Source organism: Oreochromis aureus, linkage group 3, assembly GCF_013358895.1.
Source record: "Oreochromis aureus strain Israel breed Guangdong linkage group 3, ZZ_aureus, whole genome shotgun sequence".
Classification (NCBI taxonomy): domain Eukaryota; kingdom Metazoa; phylum Chordata; class Actinopteri; order Cichliformes; family Cichlidae; genus Oreochromis; species Oreochromis aureus.
The window spans coordinates 101,529,405-101,549,063 of NC_052944.1; the positions used below are offsets into that span (position 1 = coordinate 101,529,405).

Sequence of the window (19,659 nt, forward strand, 5' to 3'; positions counted from 1 at the left end):
GAAAGTAAGAGCATTTCCACATGCACAATGCGAAAGGAACTTAAGGTTTGGGACTGAACAGCTATGTAGCCGTAAGAAAACCACTAATCACGGAGGCAAACTGTAAAAGGGGCTTTAATTTGCTAGGGAGCATAAATATTGGACTCTGGATCAATAGAAGAAGCTCATGTGGCCTGATGAGTCCAGATTTACCCTGTTCCAGAGTGATGGGCGCATCAGGGTAAGAAGAGAGGCAGATGAAGTGATTCACTCATCATGCCTAGTGTACAAGCCTGTGGGAGCAGTGCTATGATCTGGGGTTGCTGAAGTTGGTCAGGTCTAGGTTCAGCAAAAGTATGTGCTCCAAGAATAAGGTCAGCTGACTACCTGACTATACAGAATGACCAGGTTATTACATCAATGTTTTTTTTTCTCCCTGATGGCATGGGCATGTTCCAAAATGGAAATGACCATGGAAGTGCTGGAGAAAGCTTTGCGCAGTGATCAGACTCTACAAGTTCTTAATGCAAGTTCTGTGTGACAAATTAATGCAACACTGGATGGAAATAAATCTTGTGACATTGCAAAACCGTATCAAAACAATGCGACAGTGACTGCCTGCCATACTCAAACCTACAGGCGGTCCCACAAACTATTAGTGTGTGACCTTCGTTTTTGGTGGCGACTTTCTTTTGGCCAGGCAGAGTATTTCTCCAGGCTAAATGATGATCTTCCAAATTTGTGCCACATCATTTCCTCTCCAGCTTACAAGTTATCTGCTTTAAACTACATGTTTGAAAATTATACCAGGGAGTCAAGTACTTCTGATTTGGGGCCTTAGTTTATGACAGGAGCTACAGTATCCAGTGTCAAACACAGTGAGGAGATAAAATTATTAACAAGATAATTGACCTCTGTTGGAGAAATGTTCAGGTAGCTGCTCTGCTCTGTGTTGGTACAGGGCATGAAGATGATAACAGTGGGTGGGTTCTATTCATAAACATAGTTAAACCCCTTTAGAAAGACATCTACTGTTAGGTTGATTTTGATAGATGTTGTCATTATTGCACTTAAATTTGTACACCTTGTCCTGAACTGCTCTGTTCAGATATTCTGCTGTTCCTCCCCTAAATATAGGTGGGGGATGATATAGCTATAAGTATTTAACTGCAGGCACATCCCATGTTAGATTCTGGTTTCCTTATCTGGCAAAAGATGTTCACTCCTGGCCATTTAGGGGCTCATGCTTGTGTATGGTGAGCCATTAAAGAGGTTAAGCCATATATGGGTGTGGGGAGATTACCTTTGGATAACTAAGAAATGTGGTTAAACAGTTGTAAGCATGTATTGTGTGGCAAGAAGTCACATATACAAAGACACATATACACATGCACTCACACATACACACACACATGCTCGCACATGCATGCACACACACACACAGTGCTTTAACCTTTTATGACCATATGGGTTCTACAGTGGGTGGTGCTTGTGTAAACTGTAACTGCATTCAAAAGAGGGACTGTCAGCGGAGGCCGGGGTCGGAGTTGGCTGGAAACAGGTGGAGGAGCGTTCTGCTCCAAGAGCCTGGTTCCAATTGGCTTCCCTTGCTGCGCAAGTTAAAAACCGGTTGAGCTGTTTGTCTTGCTTTGTTGACAGGTGAAAAGTCTCTGAACCAGCGGTCTCTTGTGATGGAGTCTACTGCCCGCTGCTGTGTCATTGTAAATTGAAATGTTATCAGGAAATGATCAGACAAGAGAGGGTTTTCAGGAAACACTGCCAAATGTTCAGTTTCAAATGGTAATGTAGCCTTTAATATTCATTAGATAAGCCACGTGGATTATGATCCCTTAGTACAATCCAATATTTTCAGCTGGCTGAAACATTTTTAAATAATGAGCTTCCAACAATGACTGAAACAGTAAGAGCACCTGGAGAGTGTTAAATATCAGCACTTCACTTTTTGATTCCTCATAGGCACCTGATGGAAGACAAAACACTACTCGGTAGACCATTTAACACTTTATTCTCTTACAGAATTACTTCTAGAAGTAAGATGCGTCCTACATTACACATTGCCGCGGATCTCAAAAGGGTGGTGTGCCCCTAACGGTTATATTACCAGCTCTCTCATTCTAGCCTAAACAACAGTGTTTCACAGTAACTTTCCACTAGCAGATGGTCCCCTGTTATCTGGTTTTTCCCAGGCAAGCGTGGGCAAGAGTCTACAGCATACCCCCCAAGGACACGTAGTCTAATGCCTTTATTTTCCAGGGCCGTGTCCACTTAATATGACACTATACAGTTATATGGCATTTTAGTTAATTCACAGCATAGAATTACGGCACTTCAAATAATTCCATCCCAACAAGAGTTTGGAAAAATCCCATTAAGAAAGAGAAATCAAACATTTGGATTCATTTTTATGAGCTCAGACTTGTTGAAAATGCAGAGGAGCTGGTTGTGAACTAAGCTTCAGAGAAACACAACATACTGATATTCACTGTGAAGCTTTAAGTGGAAAAAGACAGAAAAACAACATGTGAAGCCTGGAATAATGGGTGCTTCCATCTTTAAAGGACTGAAGAGGAAGAAGTTTACAAGAACAGTTTAAAACATCAACTGATTGAATCTGAAAACATGTTTCTGAGTGAAAGAGACAGACATGTACAGACTGAACTATCTGTTCAACAGGCAGAGTGTTTCTCTAACAGGAGGACACTCTTTACACTCAATTCAGCACAGACTAACTGAGGCACCAGGAAACCAGAGGTTAAATCCAGGATAAAGAGTTTCAGTGAATGTGGTTTTCAGGGTGTGGAGGTGGATCAGAGTGTCAGAGGAGACTCTGTAGAAGGACAGAGTGCCAGCAGGACAGTCCACATACACTGCTACTCTGTTAGAGACAGAGGAGGAGGAGGAGGAGGAGGAGGAGGAGGAGGAGGAGGAGATGGATATTCCTTTGTTGTTGTGCCTGACAGAATCAGGACCATCATTAGTGCAGTACAGACACCAGGACTGATCATTCCATCCAAAGATACACGCTTTACTGTTTCCTTTCCTTCTGACTCTTCTGTAAGTGACTGATATAAGAACCGTTCCTTTCCACTCGACCTCCCAGTAACAGCGACCAGTCAGACCATTTGTACACAGCAGCTGAGTAAGTCGATCAAATCGGTCTGGATGATCAGGATATGACTGAACCTCCTCCACATGTGTCATCTTCCTGTTGTTGTCAGACAGTTGGAGCTTTGTGTGTACTGTGTTTGTGTCGATTGTGAGTTGACAGGAATCTGATGGAGAGAACAAACACAATCCAGCTGCAGTTATAGATCCATCATCTGTTCATTGATTGACAGTTTGAAGATGGTTGAATGTGTGCTGCTTTGTTTTCATGAATCACATTAAAAACACACTTACACTTCCTCAGACCTGGTCTCAACCATTGGACTCCAGCAGGCTCCACCCTGAAAGGAGGAGGGGGGTCAGACCAGAAAAGTCTGTTTCAGCATGCATATATGGACATTACATGGCTCTCATACACGTACCGTTAGACATTGATAAAGGAACAGTCCAACATTTTCACAAATAAACTTCAATCATACATGGATCAAACTGCTGATGATTTGGATTGATCCTGGATCTGTTAGTCCTTTGAAGTACTTGCCAAACTCTTCCGTGGTCATCATAATCCTTTGTGTCACTTTACTGATTACCTTCAGAAAGTTACTCCTTCAGTCAGCAAGGAATAATCTACATTATGTATGAGCACCACTATTTAGATAAATGTGGGACTTACTGGAAACTTTTGCAGAGCTCTGTGAGAGAGGCTCCTTTAAAATCAACTGATTCATATTTTCTTAGATCACATTACAGAGTTATCTTATAATATCAGTTTCTCAACATAATACTCCATACTTAATATTGAGTATACACCCACACACCCATGAAATTCACCCATCTAAATCATGGAATTCAGGTGTTCCAATAACATTCATTGCCACAGGTGTTTAAAATAAAGCACCTAAGGGAAGCATGCATGTTAGAATAGGTTGCTCTTGCAATCTCAGTTGAAAAACGTAGTATCATTGTAAACGTGGTATTTTTATAGAATGTTCAAAAAGTCCAGGAAAAAAAAAGCTTAAAATAAAGATGGAAGCATTTGGGAATTTGTGTGAGGTTGTTTTTCAGGATTGGGCTCAACCTCTTGGTATCGCCAAAATTAGCACTTTATGCTTCAGTATGCTAAGACATTTTGGACAATTTATGCTGCCAACATTGTAGGAAAGGTTAGGGGAAGCCTCCTTCCTTTTCAAACATGACTGTGCTCCAGTGCAAAAATGAAAACTCCAGTAGCCTGCCCTTGAATAGTTACCTTCCACACCCAAACCACCAGAGACCCGTGCCTCCAGCAGGCTCAGGAGACATGGATGAGTGAGTCTGGTGTCGAAGAACTTGACTGGCTTACACAGAGTCCTGAAGTCAACCCAAGAATGGTAAATGGACGGATTCTTCAATAGCGATTTTCTACCCTTCCAAAGCAGTCAAACTTTCCTCTTTAATTAATGGCTTTCTAACCAACACATATTCACTGGGGTTAGTATCTTGTCCAAGGATATTTGGCATACAACCTGGGGATCCAGGGATCAAACCACCGACCTTCCAATCAGTCACTGACCTGCTCTACCACCTGAGCTACAGCCACCCCCAAAAAAGGAAACACCTTTTGGATGAATTAGAGTGGAGACATTGAGCCAGGCATTTTCTTCAGCATTAATGTTTGACCTAACAAACAAGTGGGAGGATGCTGAGAAATTCTCATAAACACATTCCTAAACTTTTGGAAAGCCATCCCAGAAGAGTTGAAGTTATCATAGTGGCAAAGGTGAGCTATCATCATATTCAACTCGTGGATAAAATAATGGGATGTCACTCAAGTTCATATGTGTGTGAACATAAAGGAGTGAATACTTTTGTCAGTAAAGTGAGGGAGAGATACACCTCTTCTGTCTTTCTCCCTGTATTAGTGTTTTGGTGCCTTGTTTCCCCTCCTTGTGTTTTATTCCATGTTTCCCCAGCCCGTTATGCCTATGCTCTCCCTCGTGCCCCTCAGTGTTCTCTCTCTTCCCCTCCTGTCTGAGTCTCGGTGTATTTCCTGTTTTACTTTGAAGGTCTGTCTTATGTTAGTGTATTGTATTTTGCTTCCTTGTCTCATCTTCCCCAATTAGTCCCAGCTGTGCTGCCACCTGTTCCTCTTTCCCTCATGTGCCTGCCTGTGTATTTATAGTGTGTGTCGTCTCGTGCTTGTCGCTGGTTCGTCTGTGTTTTTTCCTGCATCATTTCCCTACGTCTCCCTGCATCCTGGTTTCAGGTTTGTAGGTTTCAAATCTGTCTTTGGTTAGTTTTTCCCAGTATAGGTTTTCCTTGGGTTCTGTCCTTAGGTTTAATAAAGCTCACTCGCATCAGAAGCTGCCTGCATCTTAGTTCCTTTATTAAATCCCACACGGTTTGCCCCGTGACAACATGTCCTTTTACACATTTGCCTGGATTTTTCTTTCTGGCTAAGAAAAACTGGTTGCTTTGGCTGTGCGTAGATTTTGGGGATCTGAATGACATCATTATAAAAGAAAAATACCAACCTACACTCATTAACTCTGCCTTTAGTCTCTTCAGGGGGCCTTGGTTTTTACCAAATATGCCTCTGTGGAATGACTATCACCGTATGCAGATGCAGAAGGGACACGAGTGGAAAACGTGTCCTTTTAGGAAACTTTAAATATTTGGTTATGCCACTTGGATCAACTAATGCCCCATGCTCTTCCAAGCCCTAATGAAAGAGGTGGAATTTTCTGAACATTTTAGTCTTTGTTCATCTTGATGATATCCTCTGTGTTGCAGCAGCTGCTAGAGAATCAGCTGTATGTGAAAGAAAAGTGCCAAACAGTGCAAATTCCATGCTCCTTCAGTCTCATTCCTGGGCTATAACTTGGCAGGTGGATAGGCGAAGCTTGATCTGGCTAACATCACGAAAGCAACTCTACCGATTCCTCAGGTTTGCTAACTTCTATCAACGGTTCATCAGGAACTTAGAAGAGGTGAGATGAGTGAGGGGGGCAGCAACTAGGCTGGGCAATGTCTGGCCCCATGAGCCTGACATTGCATTTAGTGAGTTAAAACAATTATTCTCCTCCACTCTCATTTTAATTCACCCAGACACCAACAAGCAGTTCAAGACATGGGTGTAATGGAAGTTCTGAGGATCTGTGCTCTAGTCTGAAGCTCTAGTCTGAAGACTAGAGCACAGAGAACTTGGAAACACTGGGAGAATGATGGAGACACACACACAGCACATGGGAGTGGTACAAATGAAACATATAAATAAATATCCAAACAATTCAAATATAATGAGAGGGGGAAATTAAAACTAGATGCACTGACAAGGGACTATCAAATTAAAACAAGAAACATGAGATAAACACAAAGACGCAGACTACACACTGAGACAGAGACACGACTGACTTGGAGATATAGAAGGGACATGGGGAGAAAAATAACAAAACAAGGAACACTGGGAAGGCAAAGTAACAAAACCCCAAACTCTAGGAACTAAGACTAAACACAACCATCCCACATAGCAAAATTGATCTGGCCCACACAATGTGCTTACACATGGCCCACATACTGCAGAGAATGACAGCCCTTCGGTGACCCTCATCAGATTTGCCAGAGGTGGCCCAGACATGGGCCAGCACAAGGCCATTTACAAACACAGTGGTGGTGGTCCTGTGCTGGCCCAGAACAGTTTCAGCTCTACCTCCTGAGTATACAGTCACCCAGAGGTAAACATGAGTAAACCCTAACTAGGTTTTTGTATAAAGTGTACACTCACAATTCGGTCAAACCTGCATTTGAAACTTTGGCTACCATAGCAGTATAGTATTGCAACATGGCATTTGGGTCTTCTAACTAAAATATGAAAATAGGAACATAAATAGTGTCGTCATTGTCAGACCTGGCCCACATCTGGTTGACATACACCCTGCCATGACACCAGTCAGTCAGAAGTGCCAGCTTGATGTCAGATCTGGCCCAGGCTCATAGATAATGGGTTTATGTGACCCATTTTCTATGAGCCTGGGCCACATAAACCAAACCACAATCGAGCCAGATATGGCATGCCATCACATATAAAGTGCCATCTATGCCAGGCCTGGCCCATATCTGGATGATGTTCGACTTACCATGCCAGAAGTCAGCCAGCAGTGCTGGCTTGACACCAGAGCCGTGCCAGAACTGCATGCTATGTGGGATGAATCATAATAAATCAAAACACAACTACTGTGAAGACTAGTCTCTTTTCTGTCTAAACTCTAATTAATGCATTTTAGCACCCGGTATTCAAATAATCTAGTCTAATCTGAATCAGGGTCAAAACTGTCACTAAATAATGAGCTTGTCATGGAATGGACATATTATAGTTGTTTAAGAAGTGTTACTACCACCGAAACCTAATCTCAAAGAAGGAGATATTGTTCTGCTCAAGGACGATCAAACCAAGAGGAATCAGTGGCCTATGGGAATTATTGTCAAGGTTGTTCCCAGCAGAGATGGACTTGTCAGGAAAGTTGAAGTTAAGGTGATACAGAAACAGACGGCGAAGGTCTTCTCTAGACCGGTTTCTCAAGTAATCTTGTTGTTTTCACCACAGGATAATGACTCATCAGCAAGCTAGGGTATTGAGACTGTGGCATAAAGTGGCATATCTTTAATATGCCAGGCAGGGAGTGTCATGGAACGGACATATTATAGTTGTTTAAGAAGGGTTACTACCACCTAGTGGTAACTAAGTAGAATGTCTTTTTGTAGAGGAGTTAAATCATATGGAGGCAGGTAGATGCTTGTATTTTTTTCAGCAGATGCTTCATTTGTGGTCATGTATCTTTCATTAGAGTAATGTTATTCTCCCAGTGTAATGGAACATGTCTTCATTGTGTAGTTTGTATTCCTTTTCTTTGTACAGTTTAACAAAAGAGAGAGAGAGAGAATTTATTTTCATCATTAAATCCTGCCAAACACAACAAGCGGCCTGTTTCTTGGAGGATGAAGTGCTGGGAATAAAGAATGTTAAGCTAGCTGTATAGCTGAAATTACGCTGCCTGCAACAAACTTTAGTGAGGACAGCATAGAGCTATAGCCAGTTAAAATTATTGTTCCTGGGCAAGTTCTTGGTATCCCAATTTGTAAGTATCTCTCAATTTTCTTGACAAAGTGGACTAATGTTTCTTTTGTGAGCACAGGAAAAATGGAAAGAAATGTTCCCAGCTCCCCCTCTTCTATTAGACATTCTCTTCATACCTGAGAGTGTCTAGTCTCCAGGATGGATCCATCAATCCTGCCGACAGCAGTTTTATTCCTGAGTCTCCAGGTTGATTGTAGCTCAGATCCAGCTCTTTCAGATGAGAGGGATTCGAACTTAGAGCTAAAGCCAGAGAAGTACAGCCTTCCTCTGTGATCAGACAGCCTGACAGACTGAAAATACACCAAACAACAACTCATCAATAAACAGCTCTCTTATGTACTTCATTTTTTTTCATTTTCTTCAGTTTTCTTTTGCTTTATTTATAGTGAGACAACTATAATATTTGTTGTCTCATTTTTATTTTTTTTAATAATCCTCATCTACTTTTGAAAACTCTAGGAACTATATGTAGTTTGTGCATAACTGTACATTTCTGTATTAAATTGATATCAAGGAAACAAAGGGCTTGTTTTTTCTAAATTCATACCAATAACAATACAGATGCCTTTAACTAATAAGTGCAGTTCATAGATCAATCTGGCCTAATATTAGGAACACCTGCACATATATTTGGTTGTTTCCAAATGGATGTTATCCATTTGGAAGACGTGGTCATTAACTGCTCCATTCCATGACTGGCTTCTGTAACCAGTTGTTGATAATCTGGCTGGGGGGTGGGCTCAGGCCTATGCAGAACAGGAGGGGCTGCCATGCTCATATTGTTCACGTGCTGGTAGCAACACACCCTGGATGTTTCACGTGAAAACAGCTGATTTATTCTACTGGCTTCTTACTCTCTGATATGCTTGTTTAGGCAGTTAGCTAATCATCAGGTACGGCCTTATTGCTTTGTATTTAAGGCATGTCTCTGCTGCAGTTCTGATAGTTGACTAACTTTCCTTTATGGTTCATCTTGGCCTCTATACCCCTTCATGGAGGGTAATGCTCCTTGTGGATGTTTGTCTTGTAGCCACACATTTCAAGGATCACCATTGATATGGTGTAGATCTGTTGATTGGTGTTTAGTGTTGGCTGTAGTAGAGATTGTCCATTATGATGCACTCACATTGTCTAGTAGACTTTCTACTCCAGTCAAGGTTTTCAGCCAATGATTTCTCCAGATTGTCTGTGCATGGAGTAAACAGACTAAACTAATTTAATACTGGATGCTTGTTATCTTTGGGTCTGAGTTGGCACTGTATTAACAACAGACTTGATTTCTTCTTGAAAATTACTACACAGGTCCACAACCACATCAGGACAGTGCCACCTGAGATTCTTGGAAATGTTTTCACTAGAATTAAAAAAAAAAAAATCTTCCCAACTTCAGTTGTTCCATAATTTGTAGACACAGTCTTGTTGATTTTTGTATCTGGACATAGCATTTTCAGTCGATGTCACTCATCCAAGTTTTTTTTAGTCTCCCTAACTTTATAAGTAGTACATTTGCTGAATTACTGTTTGACAAGTTAACTCTTTTGGCTGGATCACCAATCAAGACTCTACTTGTGTTTTAGAGCCCAAAATACCAGGTGACCTCAGGAAAAATCACTGACAAATGTGTCTCAGCATCTCTGTGGATGTATGTACAATATACTTTTTTTTTGGCAATCTAGTTGAATGCCAAATGTAGCTTTCTCCTATTTTTCTACAGTCCTATCTCAGCCCTGACTTTAAGGTTCATAACAATAAAAGGAAACTAAAATGCTTGGAACACAAATGGCCCTAAATCTCTGAATGATCATTGCCTAAGTAATTTATACAAACAAATCTAAAACAGAATTTGCATATCAAACATTTTTAGATAGCAAATAAGAATCTGATCATGCATGTAAAATGTCAAAATGTTATTTTACATTTTTCTAAAGTTTAGCTGTACATGCAATAATAATTATCCAGAAATTCTGATTTTTTGAATTAAAGTGGAAAAGTTTGCTTACCTGAGAGTTTCCAGTGTACAACACAGACTCTGCAGTCCTGTAGAGAGCATCTTCACTCCTGAGTCATGCAAGTTGTTGTTACTCAGATCCAGCTCTCTCAGATTAGAGGACTGTGAGCTGAGAACAGAGGACAGAGCTTCACAGCTTCTCTCTGAGAGGTTACAGCCACCAAGTCTGAAACACAATAACATTTGTGACAAAAAACCCCACTATGGTTTACCTAAAACCTATTGTCATCATCTGAGACTGAAGATGTCACTTGAATGACAAAACGTCCCTCCCAGTGAGAATATTACGTCCATATGAACAGAATCTACTTTACTTTAAGATTAATTCAGTAGTTGAGTGTGAATACTTCTCTGTTTCTCTTTGTTAATCCTGCATTAGATTGGTCAAAAGCCCAGGGTATACCCTGACTCCCACCCTTAAGGGTGATTGGATAGGCTCCAGCACTTCCACCCACTCTACACCTCGTGACCCGATAAGTAGAAGAAAATGGATGGATGCATGGTATTCCGTTAAGTATTTTAATAATAAAGGGATGAGCACAAATTTACTTACAGTGCTGTATTTGAGTTTTTGACCACTGGCAGCAGCCTCAGAAAAGCCTCCTCTGAAGCAGAGTAATTCTTCTGGTCAAACACTTCCAGATCTTTTTCTGATGACAGTAAGATGAAGGCAAGAGCTGACCACTGAGCAGGAGACAGTTCTTCTGTGGAGAGACTTCCTGAACTTGTGTATTGTTGGATCTCCTCCACTAGAGAAAGGTCATTCAGTTCATTCAGACAGTGGAACAGATTGATGCTTTTCTCTGCAGACAGATTCTCATGGAGCTTCTCCTTGATGTACTGAACTGTTTCCTGATTGGTCAGTGAGCTACTTCTTGTATGTGTCAGCAGACCTCGTAGGAGAGTCTGATTGGTCTGCAGTGAAAGACCCAGGAGGAAGCGGAGGAACAAGTCCAGGTGTCCATTTCGACTCTCTAAGGTTTTGTTCACAGCACTCTGGTAGAAAAATGTAGGATCTATTGTTTTAGATTTCTGGGAAGTTTTTTGTTCTTCCACCAGATTGAGTCCAGAGTTGATGAAGGTCAGATGGACATGAAGAGCAGCCAGAAACTCCTGAACACTCAGATGGATGAAGCAGAACACCTTGTCCTGGTACAGTCCTCTCTCCTCTTTAAAGATCTGTGTGAACACTCCTGAGTACACTGAGGCTGCTCTGATATCGATGCCACACTCTGTCAGGTCTGATTCATAGAAGATCAGGTTTCCTTTCTGCAGCTGATCAAAAGCCAGTTTTCCCAGAGACTCAATCATCTTCCTGCTTTCTGGACTCCAGTGTGGATCTGTCTCAGCTCCTCCATCATACTTGACCTTCTTCACTTTGGCCTGAACCACCAGGAAGTGGATGTACATCTCAGTCAGGGTCTTGGGCAGCTGTCCTCCCTCTCTGGTTTTCAGCACATCCTCCAGAACTGTAGCAGTGATCCAGCAGAAGACTGGGATGTGGCACATGATGTGGAGGCTTCGTGATGTCTTGATGTGGGAGAGGATTCTGTGGGCTTGCTTTTTATCCCTAAATCTCTTCCTGAAGTACTCCTCCTTCTGTGGGTCAGTGAACCCTCTGACCTCTGTCACCATGTCAAAACATCCAGGAGGGATCTGATTGGCCGCTGCAGGTCGTGTGGTTATCCAGAGGCGAGCAGAGGGAAGCAGGTTCCCTCTGATGAGATTTATCAGCAGCTCATCCACTGAGGTGGACTTTCTAGGGTCAGTTAGGATTGTAGTTTTGTGGAAGTCCAGAGGAAGTCGACACTCATCCAGACCATCAAAGATGAACACAACCTGGAAGTCTTCAAAGCTGCGGATTCCTGCTTCTTTGGTTTCTTTAAAGAAGTGATGAACAAGTTCCACCAAGCTGAACTTTTCCTCTTTCAGCACATTCAGCTCTCTGAAAGTGAATGGAAATATGAACTGGATGTCCTGGTTGGCTTTGTCTTCAGCCCAGTCCAGGCTGTATTTCTGTGTTAAGACTGTTTTCCCAATGCCAGCCACTCCCTTTGTCAGCACTGTTCTGATTGGTTCATCTTTTTCATGTGAGCCTTTAAAGATGTCTTCATGTCTGATTGTAGACTCCAAATTGTCTAGCTTCTTAGATGCTGTTTCAATCTGTCTGACCTCATGTTCATTATTGACCTCTGCAGTCTCTCCCTCTGTGATGTAGAGCTCTGTGTAGATCTGATTCAGAAGGGTTGGGTTTCCTGCTTTAGCGATCCCCTCAAACACACACTGGAACTTCTCCTTCAAAGTAGATTTAAGTTTATGCTTAGTCCACTCAGCGTTCCTAATTAAGGTTCCTAAATGAGTCAATAGACAAAAATATCAATAGGAATTGTTACATGCACTTATTTTGAATATATATGTGTATTTATTGAATCAATACTAGAACCCCAGTTTATCTAGCAGCTTAAATCATTTCAGAAATCCTCTTACTGCTCTGCACTTCATCAGCCAACTCCTCCTGCTTCATTCTCCTCAGGAAGTTCAGTATGATTTTTATTAATGATTCTCTACTGTCCTTATGGCATTCTTCCTCACCCTTGAATGCCTGGTTTTTCTCCCTCTGACTCTGTGAGCATTCTGCATAATCTGGATTCAGAACCTTCTGTATCTTTTTAAGTTCTTCTTTTACAAAAGTGATCATTTTGTCTTCCAAGACCTGCAATGGAATACATCATGAATGAGGGTGGGGAGGTGGGCCATAGATACTGAGAAACAACAGAGCAAAATGCAAGTGACAAGAAGGAGAACAGAGACACGCAGTATTTGTATAAATGAGAATGGAGAGAGAAGGTTAGAAAAGAGAAGCATCATCAGAAGTTTCCCAGCTTAAGCTCACCACTGACCCTAACTACAAGGACAAATGAAAGTTGGAAGCCTTAAAAGACAGGCGTCTTTCTATTGAAACCAAACTGGTATCTGATTTTAAAGGAGAGGATCTTCAGAATTATTCATCTCATTCTACTGTAAGAAACTTTAGGAACCAAAAGTAAACCTGCAGTTTGCGAGTGAAGTAATTGGTTGATAAACCAAGGAAATATGAGCTCTTAAATGAAAGATATGATATTCAGCTAATGTCAAGGTTATGTGACATCTCACCTCTGCCACATGTTAATTACACCCTGATGCAACCACTGGGTTGAACATTTTTACAACCACTGTTTTACAACCAATTGTTCACAGTAAAGGCTTAATTCATAGAAATCAATTCAGTTATGTGTAATATCAAGAGTCCTAATGAAATCCAAACCTTGACTTCTTTTAAAAACTTGATGAAGACATTTCATGAAAGACCAAGGAATATTTTTTTCTATAATTCTTACTAATTAGCTAGAAAGAAGCTAATTGTTAGCTAATAGTTTACTGGGCCCTACCAACAGAGCCAGCATTTGACATGTATTTGCATGATATATAATTATGTCACGCAGTGTAGAGGAGGCAGAGGTCTGTCAAATAACTCTGCCTCCTCCTCCAACAAAAATAGTTGTTGTACATGTACAGACCATAAATATGGAGTCCAGCTGTGTTTGATGCTGCTGGGCAGCCTGACCACTGGGAAGCTCTGAGCTCTCCTGGTCCACTCTGTGGAGGCATCATGAAGATCAAGAATAATAATAAACATAACCAATTAGTCAAGATGCTGGTCCTTGACATTAAAAAAAAATAATAAAACAATAATAATAGTAACAAAAAAGCAATCATTTCTAAAGTGTGTCTATGCTAATGCTAGGGCAGTTCTCACAAGATATAAGAATCTATATCGTTGGAGCAAAGAACTGCTGAGTTTTAAATAGAGAGCCATCAGTACAAACGTCCAGATTATCCATCCATCCATTTTCTTCTGCTTAGGGGTCATGTGGGACTGTAGCCTTTTCCAGCTACCATAGAGGCAGGCTGCACCCTCGACAGGTCGCCAATTTGTTTCTGGGCTAACACTGAAATACAGACAACCATTCACATTCACACCTATGGGCAATTTAGATTGACCAACTTACCTAACACCACTAACTGCAAGTCTTTGGACTGCTGGAGTACCCGGAGAGAACCCACCCAAACATCTGGAGAACATCCAAACTCCACATAGAAAGACCCCGGCTAGGTGGTGGAATAAAACTCAGGACCAACATCCAGAGTAATACAAAAGTAATGCAAACTATAAAATTTTCATCTTTGTAGAATTTGTTATAATTATGTGGTGACAGTGTAAAGATACCCCCATTTTTGAAATTTCAGTGGTTTTAACATTGTTCTTTATGTGAGGCCTGGATGGAGGAGGCTTTGCTTTGATGCCATTTGTGAGAGAACTGTAAATCCCATCTCAATGAGAATGAAACTGGATGATAGAGGACTGCAACAACTACATTTTAATGTATAAATTTTCAATGTAGACCAGGGGTTGTCGAACTCCAGGCCTCAAGGGCCGGTGTCCTGCAGGTTTTAAAAATCATCCTGGGTTAACAAAACAAGGCAATTTTTTAAGCTTATTATCCACAGTCACTATTTAGAGAAAGTGCCATGACCTAAGAGTTGTGGGAAAATTCCAAGAAAAATCTTTTTTTTTTTTCACTGAAGAAACACCTCCTCCCACATCCATTCTATAAACTCTAACTGCTGTGTTGAAGGTGAAATGAAGGCTGGACAGTTCTGATCACCAAGGATACCCAGAAGGGACCACTCAAAACTATTGACCAATGACCTGCCTCAGCACACCATGGAAGCTTCGGTGAAGCTTGTTGGGCTTGAGCCAAGTGTCACAGCGGCTAAGATGAAACGAAACATGGCTCAATACATGACCGGGACAAAGAAATTTCAATTCAATTTCAAATTTAGTTATACAGCACCAAATCACAACAACAGTCTCCTCAAGGCACTTTATATTGTAAGGTAGACCTTACAATAATACACACAGAAAGTAGTTGGCAGAAATACCTGAGGGGCAAAACACCAGCAAATGGGAATTTACGAAAGAGATGGTCTGTCCCCACTGTGATTCTGCATAGGTCTGAACCCCATCAGCCAGATTCAAGACAAGCAATGGGGAAAACTGTAAGAGCACCTACATCCTGTTGCTCTTTAACAGACAGTTTAAATGGGATTGAGGGAATGACGTGTTTGCACTGCAGTTTATATCCAGCAACATCAAACAGTTATATAAAGAGTTCATGTTACTAAAGCTCACCTCTCTGCAGGAGACACAGGCTGGACTTTAAATTCAATGACGCGATCTTCAGACGTGTCACTCTGTAAGGACACAGAGCTGGGTGGAGGTCCAGGTGGGTTCCTGTGAATAATGATGGAGCAGTGATGTGAGTGCTGAGCTGTGACATGGAGAAGAGTCATGGACAGTTAGAGATGGTCATCTCACCTCTGAGCTTTGGTCTGGCTCTCATGTTCCCCACACAGAGTGCTTTTAGAGGGAGGGACTCCCTCCTCTCTGTCCTCACACTGATCCATGCTGCTCAATTCAGCTCACACACACTTTCTACCTTCACCTGCTGAGGAAACACAAATTATTGATCCATACATTCTCTCGCTTATCCTTTTAAGAGTTAAGGTGGGGCTGGAGCCTATTCATAGGGTGAGAGGTAGGGTACACCCTGGACAGGTTGCCAACCTGCTATAATGGAGGTTTAGGAGACAATGAGGAACATTTAGTCCAGTATGGTTCGTGCAACAGAATAAAGACAAAGGACAAACTCCTCAACATTTATGTATACACATGCTGTGGCCCAACTGCCAACATCTGGAAATACTTAAAACGGGCTTTCTAGTTGGGCTTCTTGCCTTGGCCCTGAGCTGGCACTGTTACAGAAACATTTCAAGTCACCAACTGCAGTCCTGTCACATATACATCTTACCATTTGCGAAGCTCTCAAACATATCCCATGGCTGGCAGTTCATTCTGAGTTCATCAAAATGTCCTTGTGTCATGTGTGAGACAGACAACGCTTCATACATACACCCACTCTGACCAGAGGTGGAAAAACTACACACCACCTTTCAGTAGAAATACACACTTTTGCTAAAAATATTCTAGTAAATGCTGAAAACAAAAACACGTAGAGGAATAAACACTGCTCTTTGAGTGAAATTTTAACAAGCTATTTATGTGGAAAGGCTTTTTGTGTCAAGCTTCACTGTAAATGTAAATTTTGAAGCAGTTTGGTGGTACGCTGATGAAAAAACATAATTTTCTCTCTCACACTGTCTGGCTGACACATGAACACTGAGACTGTGCAGCATCATTTGTCACATCTGCCCTGCAGCTAAACCAAACCAACATTACCAACATTAGTCATTTTATTTTAAAACAACCAACAGGAAATGGCAGCAAATAGCTTTGTATCACTTCAAATAGAGAGATGACCGTTTCCTTCTGAGAAATAACACAAAACAGTTTGATTTACAAATAAATTAATAAAACGTCAGTTATTCATCAAATTGTTTGATTCCAGTTACTTAATAATCTATAATCATGTGGATGTGATTATAGATCACCAAACTAGAAAAAAATGTAACTGCATGCAGCATAGTTTTAGTTTGAAGCACACCTGAGCATTGAGAAGCATCATTATGTTATTTAACAGGACTGTATAAACAATAACAGAGATCAGAGGCTTGTTTGATTTACATATTAATCCAAATCACACAGAGTTGTTTGACGTCCTGTTCTGCTCCATCAGTTTCTGTGATGCCTCAAATCATCATTTGTGAGCAAAGGAATGTTTAACTGAACATTTCCTCATGTCTGAGATGTTACAGTATGTGTGTGTCTGTCTGTGAACATTAACCAAGTAATTCAAACTTCATTCTAATCAATTTGTTCTGTTTTTAAATGTATTTTTATATGTTTCATGAATACATCTATTTTAAATGGAAAGGGTGAACAGTCTAGATTAGACTGGCAGAGTAATGAACTACCTACAGAGAGTGCAAGAGTCTGAGGGCCTCTGGTCTTATCCATGAAATAGAATTCACAAAGGGGAAGAAAACTCCTAACAACTTTTTTCTTCTTTGAAAACTTAATTTGAAATAGATTAAACACAAGTATTAGGGTTTGTTTCTGCACTTCACTCATTCTTGAGTTATTGAGGGACAGATATAAACATATTTAACGCAATATTCCTGGCATTGGCCAGCAGAGGTTTGTGGCCAAATCCAGCACAACTAACTCAAATGACTTTAAGAAGGCCTTCATTGAGACTGAAAACATTTCAAAATGTTTAATAAAAAATCCAAAGACGTCAATGGAAGGCTATGCAGGGGGAAACACAATAAACCACACACTGACCAACTAAAAATGATTAAAAGCATCAAACAGTAAAAGAAGAAAATTCCACTGATTAAGAAGACAAAGTACAAAAATAAACATAAAACTTTAAGAGTCTGGCAGCAGGAGCCAAAGTGTTCATTACAACATAAAGACAAGGAAAACCTGCATGTCTGCTGCTTAAGAACAAACTGATTAAATCATCCCTGCACTTAACTCGCTTGCTACTAATGAAAGCGTGATGGCAACAGCAACATACGTGAGTATTTGTACTGCCACCCCCAATATTTAGCCACCATCTTCGATCCTCACTCTGAGACCTTGGTGCCTTTAAGGTCAGCCACTCCGAAGTTTACATGTAATCAAAGTAAAATAAAAAACACTAATTTAATGCCATCTAAATATCATTTGTATTAAGCCTTTTGGTTCTTAGTCAACACACAAGGCTAAGTTGTTAAAGTGTTAACCTGGCAGGGGTGAGAATGTTGGCTGCACTCGGACCCTGCTCAGTATACAGCTAATCTGCTCTTCACAGATGGAGGCAGTGCTAGCTACTCTATGTTGTGTGTGTGTGTGTGTGTGTGTGTGTGTGTGTGTGTGTGTGTGTGTGTGTGTGTGTGTGTGTGTGTGTGTGTGTGTGTGTGAGAGAGACATTTGGGCTTCTTGGTCAGAACGTCAAGGACACTGTGCTGTGCTGGCCCAAGTAAAATAACTCCATCGGCAGCTCCTAAAGTGTGTGCGCTGGGGTGATGTAAACAAACAGGGTCAGTCAAAAATGGTTGGTTTATTTTTTTTTTCAAAGCTTCTGCTCTTTGTGTTTGTTTATGTTACAAGAAATCTATAGAAAAGTAAAGTTTTTGTTTATCCAATTTTATTAGTTGCAACTGTTTTTGCTTGCAGCCCAACTTTAGGAATAAATCCAATAAGAGTCAAGAAAAAAGTTTTGGCATCATCAATAGTAGATCAGTGTCTATCTTTAAAGAACTGCCATAGTACAGGATATGTATACATCTACACTTCAATGGATACACACGACAATTAAAAAAACCTGAATACTGGTCAGTTTTTCAATCAGTATACTGGAAGTCATTGTGATTATAAAAATAAATATACAGTATGTATGTCCTCAATTTCCATAATTTTAAAAGATGTATGCACATTATGTCGGTCATCTAGGTGACATCTTCAGTCATGTGCACATTATAGAGGCATAAATAATAACATTTGTTTAAATCTATTGCGAAGTTTGCAAAAAGGTTTGTACAACCTTGTGACAGGATAAAGTGTGTGAAACATGATGCTTGATCTTGGCTTAGTCCATCTCCTAACAATTAATTCCAAGCATTCACAACCAAAGACTGGTCTGCTTCATTGTTGTTTTGTCCTCTCTGAGCAAATGCCAGGTGTAGTGTTGGAGTTCACCGCTCCAGGATTACAGACAACTTGACATAACCAAACAACTGCAAATAATCTTTAAATCTTATGTTACTGACCTCTTTCATTTGTTTAAAAATTACAGGATGTGTGGTTCAGCCCTTGCAGAACTCACAGGCCAGCAACTGGATTTCTGGAGGAGTGTCTACGCAATGTCAGGAAAAGGCTTCTTTTTATCAGGAAGCAGAATTGAGCACCAAAGGAACCCCAAGGAAAGGGGGGGCATAGCCAGGACCCATACTGGATACTGGGTGGAAATCAGACTTGCAACTCCCACTCCAAAGATGTGTAGTCTTACCACTGGACTATCCAACTTTGAAAATAGGAGTTGGTACGCATTTAAGTCCAGAAAACCAGTAATCAACACATGAACATTGTATATGCAAAGATTTATGCTTCTGAAGTGAAACTGTGAAAAATTAAAGCACTTTTATTAAATAAATATCCAGGCATCGTGTATTTTGTCCATTTTTGGCACACTTTGGACACCAATTAGACTTGAGATGTCTTAGGTATTAAACAGCACAATTTATTTAAATCCATTTACATTCCTAAAAATGTTGGGTTTTTAAAAAAAATATTTTGAAAGAATTACACACACAATCGCATCCAAGCTATTTTGCCCTGCATTTTAGCCAGTTTAAATAGACCCTGGTGCTTTAAACTTTGAGGGCT

The 19,659-nt window shown here is 40.7% G+C and overlaps 2 protein-coding genes across 2 annotated transcripts; both read right to left on the reverse strand.

The window, feature by feature from the left end:
* Window positions 1–1,989: 1,989 nt before the first annotated feature.
* On the reverse strand, window positions 1,990–10,268 carry LOC116336263 (neoverrucotoxin subunit beta-like). The gene is made up of 4 exons (XM_039603395.1): window positions 10,219–10,268; window positions 4,355–4,455; window positions 3,400–3,405; window positions 1,990–3,272 (listed from the first exon to the last, which is right to left on the reverse strand). The coding sequence occupies exons 1-4, from the start codon at window positions 10,266–10,268 to the stop codon at window positions 2,716–2,718; spliced, it is 714 nt and encodes a 237-aa protein (XP_039459329.1). The 3' UTR covers window positions 1,990–2,715.
* A 47-nt stretch (window positions 10,269–10,315) lies between these two features.
* LOC120434868 (protein NLRC3-like) lies at window positions 10,316–15,702 on the reverse strand. Its single transcript, XM_039603405.1, has 6 exons — window positions 15,646–15,702; window positions 15,460–15,561; window positions 13,784–13,862; window positions 12,819–12,939; window positions 11,657–12,577; window positions 10,316–10,392 (listed from the first exon to the last, which is right to left on the reverse strand). The coding sequence occupies exons 3-6, from the start codon at window positions 13,784–13,786 to the stop codon at window positions 10,316–10,318; spliced, it is 1,122 nt and encodes a 373-aa protein (XP_039459339.1). The 5' UTR covers window positions 13,787–13,862; window positions 15,460–15,561; window positions 15,646–15,702.
* Window positions 15,703–19,659: the final 3,957 nt, after the last annotated feature.